Source organism: Podarcis gaigeae (genome assembly GCF_964106915.1).
Source record: "Podarcis gaigeae genome assembly, chromosome: 12".
In the NCBI taxonomy this organism is placed as follows: Eukaryota; Metazoa; Chordata; class Lepidosauria; order Squamata; family Lacertidae; genus Podarcis; species Podarcis gaigeae.
The window spans coordinates 317,573-328,898 of NC_139688.1; the positions used below are offsets into that span (position 1 = coordinate 317,573).

Below are 11,326 nucleotides of genomic sequence, written 5' to 3' on the forward strand. Positions count from 1 at the left end.
GCTTGGAGGCTGGACGAGGCCTCATAAAGCCAAAGTTTCGAGGCAGCTAAAAACACTTCAGACACACCATCCAAATGCAAAAATACTGTATTTGAAAAACAAGTTTAAATTACATAAAGCTCCGTTCAGTGCTGGAACTCAGGTAGAGTTGGGGGAGGGTATTTTATAACACTAGGCAGATTCCAGGGCAACAGGCTCCTGACTTGGCCCTCTGCACCCCTGCAAACCAATTCTGGGACTGCATCAGAATCCAGATAAGCTCCTGAGTGAAATGGGGGCAGATCAGGCAATAATACTTCCTCGAGGGCAACAAAACAAGCTTTCCTGCTTCAGACTCCATCTTTGGTTTGGCGTCGGATCAACTCTGCATAGATGCCACCCTTCCGTAGTAGATCCGTGTGTGTCCCGGACTGGAAGGAGAAAAACAGGGCGATCAGGAAACAAGAGCAGCACTTTCCAGTCCCCCAAAGTCAACAGAAGTGCCAAGAGCTGCATAGATCCGACACAAGCACCATTCTCCTACAAAGAATAAGAGGAGCTTAGACTGGCCCCTTCTATCATGTCCTCTAGCACAGAAGTCAAGAGATTTTTCTTACACCAAGCATTTAGTGCATTTTAAACTTGCCTGTTCTGCCTCTGTTTCATTATGACTTGTTTTAATCCTCACCTATTTAATTGTAAAGGTAAAGGTACCCCTGCCTGTACGGGCCAGTCTTGCCAGACTCTGGGGTTGTGCGCCCATCTCACTCAAGAGGCCAGGGGCCAGCGCTGTCCGAAGACACTTCCGGGTCACGTGGCCAGAGCTGCACACGGAAACGCCGTTTACCTTCCCGCTAGAAAGCGGTCACTATTTATCTACTTGCACCCGAGGGTGCTTTCGAACTGCTAGGTTGGCAGGCGCTGGGACCGAGTAACGGGAGCGCACCCCGCCGCGGGGATTCGAACCGCCGACCTTTCGATCGGCAAGCCCTAGGCCCTGAGGCTTTTACCCACAGCGCCACCCGCGTCCCTAATTGTCCCTAATTAATTGTAGTAATACTTAAATTGCTGTAAAATGCCTTCAGGCAGAAAAGTGGTCTATAAATGTTTCTATAAATGAACCGGGATGAACAGCATGAAACTGCTGTTTTAGAATTTATTAGCAAATTTTATTCTATTTCTTTAGGGCTCAATCAGTTTCCACTCCCAATAGGTGCTGCTTTGGTACAGCAAACTTGAGAAAGATCTGCAGGTCTGAAGGCTTGTTCTGTTGTTGTTTTTGTATACACCTGAATGTTGAACAAAACTGTCACAGAACTTCTGTACACCTTGTCCTTCACTTTTGGCAAACATTGTTATTATCGATAACTATGTATGTTTACCTACAGTAGCACACACTCACACTTAGCAGGGACAGGAAAGGCCTCTCTCAATGGCCTGAGTTGCTGCCAGTCAAAGGAGACCGCAGTGGGACAGATGGCGCAGTGCCTGCATAAAGTGCAGGTGCCAGAAGGGGGCAGCAAACTAACAAAGTGGATTTCCCAGGAAGGGGATGGGGCCAGACTTCAGCTTCGTGGTCTGCTGAGAGGTGAGCAACTGCAGTCCTTCTCCATCCGGAAGCATAGAGCTTGAAGTGCACACTGTGGAAGGAGCTGCACACCTGGCTACAGAGTTTCATACTCTGTGCCACTTGTTTAGGCTGGTGTTGAGTGAAGGTGAAGAAGTTTGCATTCTGCTATTAACATCCTGCAGCAATTACTGGTAAGATATTTATCTATTAACCTTTGTAAGCCCAGAGGAATCAGTGGGTTTAGGAATGCCCAGCTGCACTGGTCTGGGGCCCAAGGATGCTGAAATCCACAAAGTGGCCCCAAATCCAGTTCTCATTGGCAGCCCCCCCCCTTTTGTTCTTCCAAGCTGGGAGAGGCCCCAAGTCAAGGCTGCCTGCTGCCTTCCTCCCCTGCTGCCTCACCTCAGCCACGTGACCCTTTGACAGCACCACAATGAGGTCTGCATCCTTCACCGTGCTGAGACGATGGGCAATGACCAGCACGGTGCGGCCAGCTACTGCCCGGTCCAGGGCTTCTTGCACCACGTGCTCCGACTCCGCATCCAGGGCGCTCGTGGCCTCATCCAAGATCAGCACTTTGGGGTTCTTGATGAGGGCCCGGGCAATGGCCACTCGCTGCTTCTGCCCGCCAGACAAGGTCACCCCACGCTCACCTGGAAAGGGAGAGAGAACGCAGAGAGGAGAGATGAAGGGGAAGCAGACAGCCAGTACAACCAAGCGTGTCCTCTTGACGTGGACCCTCTGTTTCCTCTCCCCAGCCCCCTCCCCTGGAGTTGGCGCGGCACAGGACAGAGAGGGGGGCATGCAGAAGTGCTCCTTTCCATCCCATAGGAGGTTGTAGCATCATGGGAAAACCTCGTGGCCAAGGCCTGAATCTGGCACCAAGTGACACCAAATCTGGCAGCCAGAAATCTACACAGATGAAAATAATTGCCACAAAATAGCCCCAGAATGTGTTGCCCTGAGGATACCACTTCCAATATCTCTACCTCGTCTTCTAGAGGTGTTCGTGAACCCACTTAGAGCAGGAACCAGTCATTTAGCTGAACTTTAAAAAAAACATGGAATAAAGCACAATAAAATCTGCCTTGTGCCGAGGCTGGAGGGGAACTGCAGCCTGAGTTCAGAAAAAAAGATGCGAGGAGGAGTAGGGGGAGTCTGTAGAACAACCAGGAGAGGTTGCCAGGTTTAAGAGAATGCAAATCAGGACTCTTGCCCCACTCCACAAACATTTTCTCAAAACCTTAATGTCCACCCTATGGTGGAAGCTGGCAAGTAGATCTGTCAATCAGGGAGAGAGTAGAATATTTTAAAAATGCCATCAGTTTAAGAGCCAGACAGGAACTGCCTGTGGGTTAGACAGGAACCTGGGATTAGAGAGAGGGGCTTTCTGTCTGGGTGGGTGGAAAGGTGTCTCTGGCTATTTGAACAGACTCAGAAAGGTCTGTCTGTCAGAGTGAATAGGCTTTCAGATACAGATAGGGATTGTCTGTGGGCAGAGAAGGTTCTGTCTACCAAGGGGAAGGTTAGGATTCCAGAAGGGGCTAGGAGTCATTTCCAGGTAATGTAAGACAACGGCTGTCCTACAAATAATTTAACTGTCCAGTGACAGATTTGCAGCATGAAATTATGGAAGATCTTAAATATATTTGTAAAGAGTGTTTGTTTGAAACGAAGTGTTGTGCCTTTCAGAAAAGTAACCACAAAGCTAGAACCTTACTGAGTGTAAACCAATAAAAGTTCTAGTTTTGTTCTGAGAGTGTCTAATCTTTACTTAGCTCCTTTGAGTGAGGATTAAGTGGTCAGACTCCCCTTTTCCTAATTATAGTAGGTTCCTACCACAAACTGTTAGCTTAATACCTCTGCTGTGGGAAGGCAGGGAGAGATTTGTCTAACAACACACCTCTAGTCGCAGTCACGTTACCCAGCCTGCCACCCACCCCACCCCTTTGCTCTGACTCACCCACAACAGTGTTGTAGCCGTCTGGGAAGCTGCGGATGAATTCATCCGCATTGGCGAGGCGAGCAGCGGCATAGATCTCGGCATCCGATGCGCAAGGCTTGCCAAAGCGGATGTTCTCCATGATGCTTGTGCTGAACAGCACAGGCTCCTGGGGCAGGAGGAAGAGGAGTGAGGTCTCAAGACACAGGGAGGAGCTTGAGCCCAAGGAAAACATCTCCCACAACTGCTGCTGTTGTCACATCAGCAAAAACATCAGCAGCTCCTACCTCTCCCTAGAAGTTCTTCCAGTGAGATCATTCATGTTCTTACTCCAGCCCAAGACCACCAGTACTGCCTTGCTGCAGGGGGCTGGTGGTGGATGTGGCCAGCTACTCCCATGTCTCCCATGACCACCAGTTGGTCCGGGGAGCCCCTAAGCAGACTGCACAGCAGAGGCAGCCATCCCCACCACATGCTGGTAGCTGCTGCTGAGCAGAAAGGTCACATTCCCACAGCAGCCCCACAGCTTTCAATCCTTGTTGTTGTTTTAATACTGCTTTATTATCTATACTATGTTTTATATTCAGTTTCTGCATTCTGGTATTCTCTGAATGCACAAATTCACTCTGGTATGCTCTGAATACACAGTTGTCTATAAATTCTGAAATGCAATGAATAAATAAATCTTCAGCTATCACAATCAACAGTCAAATAAAAACCTATCCTCTGAAAAAGAAACCAACCCTTAAAAAAAAATCTAGGTTGGTGGCCATCACACCAGCCAGTGACACTCTATTCCATATGTTAATTGCATGCCACTAAAAGAAAGAATCTCTTTCTTATGGTTCTCTGCTAATCAGGTTCAATGTTCTAGTGGTCTGGGGAAAATGAAAGCTACGTCCTCTCTCCCCTTGATCTGTGACTGCATGCAGCATCCCCTTCTGTTTGCCTTCTTTTTTCATCTTGGGAAAATACTCCGCTGCTTTCAGTCTTCTGCAGGCGATTTCTCTACTCCGCTCCACTCTTCAGCCACCAGCACCTCCACTCCACCCACATTTCTCACCTGGTTAATGAAGCCAATGATTTCTCCACGGAGCCAGGTGGGATCAAGAGTGCAGATATCACGGCCATCCAGAAAGATCGCGCCCTCCGTGGGCTCATAGAACCGCTCCAAAAGGGCTGCCACAGTAGACTTCCCTGGGCAGAAGAAAGAGAAGTCACCAAAGGCTCCTTCCCCAGGCCATGCAGAGCGCCCCCCCCCCCACACAGAGCTTTGCTGGCACTTGAGGGCAGGAATAGGAAGACTGCCATGAGACCAGGATCTGGCACTATTCAGTCAGGATCAGCAGAAGAGGTTAGTGAGGTGTTTGGCCATTACTCAAATGAAACAGCACATGGTGAATGAGTTGTCGAGTTTTCATGAAACACAGGGCACAGATGGACCCATCTGGGAATGTGAAATTCAACCAAGTGTGGGGTTTAGCAAAGGAACAATCCAATGAGCAAATCAAAGGTGGGCAATGTGGGAGGAGGAAGCATCTCACAAAGGGATTTACAACCGGAAAGGAGCCTTAGAGGCACTTCAGAAAGGAGTCGTGATTATGGTGTAACCAAATGACTAGTTCCATCTTAGGTGATATTAAGAGCTCACTGATCGAGATCTCGGGAGGAGACCCAAAGACACAGACACACTCTACCACTCCAGCAGGCAGGGAAGTCTAAACGTGGTAAAACCTTTGCTGACCTGGTCCTGCTGATGGGAAAGAGAGAGACACTTACCTCCTCCAGACGGCCCCACAATAGCCACTGTCTTATTAGCAGGGATGGTGAGGGAAAAGTTTTGCAGGACCTTGGCGCCTAGCCGGGTGGGATAGCTGGGAACAGAAGAAAGAGATCAGGCCTTGAGGTGGACCAGCCCTATGGTTAGCCCAGAGACTGGCTGATCCCACTGGCATTCAAGGACACCAAGAGATGAGGGAAGGGTTGGCGCAGGAGCCAATCACAGAGGAGGGAGGCTTCACCAGGGCAAGCGAGCAGGACCCTTGAGGTGGAGAAGCCGGGAGAAAGGAGAGCAGAAGGGGGGGGGCTGTGCACAGGAAGGGCTGAGCATATTGCAGGAGCAGATGATCACATCTCACCACTGCAGTGCCTCATATCTGGCAAAGGAGTTTGCTCCCTGAGAATCTTTTGCTCAATGAAAAATATTAGCAAGCTGCTTGCTTGTGTGGCTGCAGAGGTAAGCCTGATAACATCTGAACAATGCCTGGTAAGCTTCAGAAGGGATTTTTTGAGTGACTGGGAGGAGTCTGAGGATACAGGCCAAAGGGGGCCCATCTATTCCAGCACCCTGTTCTCACAGTGGCCAACCAGAGGCATGTGAGGAACACTCAAGCAGGACCTCTCCCCTCCTGTGGTTTCCAGCACCTGGGATTCAGAAACCTCCAACCACTGAGCTTTTACCAAAAAAAAAAAAAAATGCCTGGAATGACAAGGGAAAAACAAGTCTGTCTGTGTACTATAGATTTTGTGCTGTTTTTTTCCAGCCCTGTGCACAAGAGCACATCCGTTCCTGAGAGGTCAGCTGACCCACCTCCTACAGCCGGGTCTCACCTGAAGGAGACATCATGGAACTCAATGCGCCCGCTCAGCATGCTGCAGGCAAGCTGCTCTTTCTCACAGACCGCGGTCTCTGGTGGAAAAGTCATGTATTCAAACACGCGGGCCCCAGCGCTCATCCCCCGCACCACCTGGAGGAGATCAACAGCCACAGGTTGCAAGGAGAAGGCTTCTCGGGGAACCCAGTCCCCCCCATGCTCAGCTGCCAGGAACATGGCGGCTTTGGCCACATCCACATGAACTACTCCACCACCTATCACAAAGCTTGGGTGCATTTTAGCTTGTGTCCAGTTATTGTGGGGAAGGAGGAGACCCCCATATGCCCTCCACACCCTGCAGCCTCCCCCCACGTACCTGCCCAAACAGGATGGACATGCTGGCCAGGGACCTAGAGGAACACAATTAGGGAGTTTGTCAGGGCAAAGGACGGAACACATGGCGGGGGGGGGGAGTCTCTGATCAGTCACTGGGGCACATGGGAGGCCTGGTAGGGCCTTACCTTTGCACAGTCTGCGAGGACACCAAGAAGGACATGAGGTCGCCTGGTGTCATCTCTTCCCCAGCCAGGAGGGTGCCGCCTACAAAGATGGTACCTAGCACAATACCTGGGGGAGAAAACAAGGTGGCAGCAGATGGAGGTGGTGGGACGGCTGAGGCAGCCTTTGCCCACTTGGTGCTCTCCAGATATTTTGAAGTACAAATCCCATCAGTCCCAGCCATCTGGAGGGCACCAGGTTAGCAAAAGCTGTGTTAGGAAAACTTATGAAAAGGGGGGGAGGGAGGGAGGGAGGAGTGCATTTTTATCGAGTGGGCAACTGCGTGTTCTCAGAACATGTGAGGTTTAAAGTGCATTTGCTCCAGCAACCACCATGCTGTCCCAGAAAGGGCAGAGCAACAGAGAGAACCGCAGCATCACAATGAAGTCACAGCCCAAAGATTCACCAGTGGCCCCCCAAGCACCACTCACAGTTCAGGGCCACGTTGGAGAGCCCCTGGAAGAAGGCAATGCCCAGCCCCAGCTTCATGTTGAGGTGACTAGCTTGATCCACCTCTGCTCCATACTGCCTGCAAGGGACAGAGAAAGCAGCTCAGGCCAGCAGTTTCGGGAGAAGACTGGAAGACCTGCACAGGGCCAGCAGAAGAGGACTAAAGAAGTTATGGGATGGCTATATGCCTCACTCAGGGCTCTCACACAGAAGGAAAGGGAGCAACTAGCTGATCTGTATTCCCCACCTTGGGGTGGGAGTAGGGAGGACTACCAACATATTGGGTTCCCCCCGGGGATTTTGAGGGAGTGGTGATCTTGAAGCCAGCCACTTCCAGTCCAGGAGAGGAGGGACTCACTGGAGCTCTTTGGGTTCCATGGCAAAGGCCCGCACCGTCCGGACGTTGCCCAAAGCCTCATCGGCCACTGCTGTGGCCTTGGCCACCTGCAGTCAAGAAAGAAGCAGAAGTCACTGTGGGGGGTCAGCAAGCTCCAGGGGCAAACCTGGAGGATCCTGGCTTGGCTAACTCCGGGAATCAGTTCCAGTCAGATGCACTGTAAGGAAAAGACACTTTACAAAGGAATGTATTTTTAAATTGGGACGGAGGGAGGGAAAGGCAGGAGCTACTCCAGAAAAGAACCCATGACAATGTGGGGCAGGCAGGATGATTTGCTGACATGGGGAGAGCAGAACGCTCTTGTTTGCAAGTAACCGCCATAGCTCCAGTCTGCCACTCTGAGGTTGGTAGAGGGGGTGGGGGCGGACAGCACACAAAAGCAGCTCATTCACCTAGAATAATTGGCTGAATCCAGCAAAAAAGAAGGAATGACATAAAGCAGAATTCTAGAAAGTCGTGATGGAGAATAAAGGAGCTCAGTCACAGACCAGAAAGTATTGGGGGGGGGGACTTGCGGGGGTTTTCAATGGCCTGGGTGGAGCTTCAGTACCCGTACTGCACACTGGCAGAGCCTCTCTTACCTGTTCTTGGGCTTTGCGTGAAAGCCTGCGCAGAGAGCCACCAATGTAGGCCCCGGCCCCCACCAAAATGGGCATCACCACCACCAGCATTCCCGTCAGCTTGGGTGAGATCAAGTAGAGAGTCACAAAGCAGCCCACAGTCTGGGTGAGGCTGCGCAAGCCCTAAGGAGTGGGTGGGGAGGGGGGAGAAGACAGAAACATGCCATTAAGGAAAGAGCCCTTGGCCCCACACCAGACTCACCTCCCCACGGAAAACATCTCATGCATTGTTCAAGTCCCCCCCCCAACCCTGTCCCGGGAAATCCAAGCCCAGCTTTGAACCAGCCCAGTCCCCACACCTGAGAGATGACAAGCTTGAAGGAGGACTTGAACTCCTGGATGTCCGTGGTCAGGCGATTCACCAGCTGCCCCGTCTGGTTGGCATCAAAGAAGGCCACCTCCTGCCTTAGGGAAGAGGGCGGCAAGTCACTCCACTTCTCTTATTTTGAAGAGCTCAAGCCCCTGGACGTATCTCAAGTTCCACCCTTCTCTCTCTCTTTCACCCTCCCACCCCACCCTGCACCCCACCCTGCAACCCTTCCCCCACCCCCAGGCCAGTTACCTGAGGAAGGAAGAAAAAAGCTGCTTGCGCATCCTATTGGCCACTTTCTCCCCAATCCAAGAGAGAAGCAGGATATACCCAAAGGTCATCAGTCCCTGAAAAATCATAGAAGGGGGTGGGATGAGATGCACAACCTCACTTGAGTGCAAAACCAAGACAAATGATTTTTAACACGCGATAGCTGTTAATTAGCTGTTAGTGTTTAAAGAGCTAAACGACTCAGGCCCCAAATAAAGACAGCCGACTTCCCTACTGACCCTTCTGGGTGCAGAGATCCAGAGAGGGATTCCCCAACCTCAGAGGATTGAGGGGGGTGGCAAGGAGGCGAATGCCTTCTTTGTGACAGCCCCTAAACTGTGAAACTACGTTCCCACAGAGATGTGTCTGGTACCTTCATCATACAGCTTCTGGCAAATGCTGAAGACACACCTCTTTACCCTGGATTTTGACACTTGAGGTGAATATTCTTAGGACCCACCTCCTTTGGTGATTGTAAAATGTTTTAAACTGTTTTAATGTGTTTTATGTTACAACCTGCCCTGGGACATTAGGGTGAAGGGTGAGAGAATGAATACATGAAATTAAACAGCTTGACCGGTGCCAGACTATCTGTGTTGTGTCTATGGGGGTTTCTTGTGAATGGTTCTCTGCCCTTTGACTTGGCAATGCCATCTCAGTTCTAATTATCACTCCTTGCACCTTTTGCATCTCACTGTCACTCAGCTCTTACCTTATAATTTATCCCTTAAATACCTGCTAGGATTTCGCTTCATGCATGTGAAGAAGAGGGCTTGAGTCCATGAAAACCTATGCACAATGTGCTAGTCTCTAAGGTGCCACAAGACTCCTGGTTGTTTATATGCACATCAGTCCCCTCATCTCCTCCCCACACAAATCCACCCCGAGGACGACCCCAAATGCACTTGAGCTTGGGGCCAAACAGCCGCTTCCCAGAAAGATCCTCTCTAGCACCCACCTGGAGGCCATAGACGCTCAACAGGCGCAAGGCAGGTCGACGCGCCACACGGAGATAATCGGCCACACGCATGTGCTGCGCTACCACATTCACCATCTTGCCCAACAGCAGTGGGATCTGGATGTTGAGCATTGCGGCTCCCAAGGCAAACTGAAGGCAGGGGGGGAAGCAAGGTGAGGAAAGGCAGTTGGACTCAGAAATGTCACACTACACAATCTGTGCCTGTGGTTATTTCACCCTCTAGTCCAAACTGTTAGGCTGGGGTTTTCTGCTCCTTCCCACATTATACACCTTTCTTTGGGCTTTGTTTCCTTCTGACTTTGTCAGCCTTTGCACAGGTGTGCTTGTTGGTCTGGGCACGTGTGCACACACTCCAAAATTTGACCACACCCTTCCCCATCATTTGCACAGGACACAACTGGCCACCCCCCCCCCATCAATGGGAGAAGAGGAAGGGGCTCTCACCAAGACTGCTGCGATCAGCGCCAGCAGCTGTGGGCGCAGGAACTTCCAGAATATGGCCCAGTTAAAGTCTGGCTCCTTCTCCACAGGTGGGGGGACACACACCACCTCAATCCTTTGGAGCTCCTGGCAGAAGGCCCGCCTGAAGCCCGCCCCCAGTCCCAACAAGGCTGGCCCTGCCAAGAAGGCAGCCACCCGGCCCAGTGGGAGGAGGCTGCGGGGCAAGAGCAGCAGCATGGCTGGGACTGGCTTGGCCAAGCGGTTGGGAGCCCGCAGGAAGCATGAGAACCTGGCATGGCTGCCCGAGTACCTGCGAGGAGAGGAGGAAAAGAAAGCCAATCATCTCAATTCAGGTCAATGGCTGAAGAAGACACTGCTAGGTAGGGCTTTTGACTGACAAGAGCAGTTTCCTTCCAAAGACCGTACAATCCCCTGAATGTCGTAGAGATCAGGAAAATGTAATCCTAATAACTCTACAAGATATTGTTATTCCCAGGTGAGAAAATGAAGCTGAGGGGTCATTGGCACAACTCACCCCAGGACACTTAGGGAATCCCTGGCAAGACCATTGCTCTCCATCCCCAGGACCACACTTTCTCCTCAAGAGAGGTGGCCTGGCTGAGTCCACCAAACCTGGGACTACAAGGGCAGGGAAAGTCAGACTGGTTCACAAAGGCCTTTGGGCTGGTTGTAGGAACCCCGGATGCAACCCCCTTATTCAGCCTCAGTGAAGCTTCTTTCTGCCTCTCATTTGTTAACTGGAAGTGACAGTAGCTGCAGGTCCATTCAGCAGGAAGCTGATCTCACAGAAAAAAACCTCCTGCTGAACCAGATTGCCTTCGTTCACGAAACAGGTTTCTCTGCGGAAGCCTGCCTGCGGCATGTCCTTTTCTCTGCTTTGGGAGGAAGGCAACCAGCCCCGCCAAGGCGGCTCGGCGAGGCGCTCCCGGCCTGCCCCGCGCGGGCGACGGTTACCTGGCAACGAGCAAGGCCCGGCAGGGCCCTCTCTGGGCCGCCCGCCCCGGGGCCCGCCAGCAGCAGTAGGGCGCGCCGCCGCGGCCTCCGGAGAGCCGCCCCGGCCGCGGGAGCTGCAGCAGCAGCAGCCGCGCCAACATGGCGGGAGCGGGCGCCGCGTCCCCCTCCGCCCTCTCCTCCCTCACAGGAGCCCCAGTGCGGCCGCCATCTTGGAACCGCCGCCCACGACGCCGGCCCACAA

At 51.9% G+C, this 11,326-nt stretch overlaps 1 protein-coding gene across 1 annotated transcript; it reads right to left on the reverse strand.

Moving 5' to 3' along the window:
* Positions 1–69: 69 nt before the first annotated feature.
* ABCB8 (ATP binding cassette subfamily B member 8) lies at positions 70–11,326 on the reverse strand. Its single transcript, XM_083703811.1, has 16 exons — positions 11,086–11,326; positions 10,114–10,420; positions 9,649–9,798; positions 8,673–8,767; positions 8,410–8,515; positions 8,072–8,233; positions 7,452–7,537; positions 7,075–7,172; positions 6,607–6,712; positions 6,462–6,495; positions 6,102–6,238; positions 5,271–5,365; positions 4,555–4,688; positions 3,513–3,660; positions 1,952–2,202; positions 70–410 (listed from the first exon to the last, which is right to left on the reverse strand). The coding sequence occupies exons 1-16, from the start codon at positions 11,223–11,225 to the stop codon at positions 330–332; spliced, it is 2,130 nt and encodes a 709-aa protein (XP_083559937.1). The 5' UTR covers positions 11,226–11,326; the 3' UTR covers positions 70–329.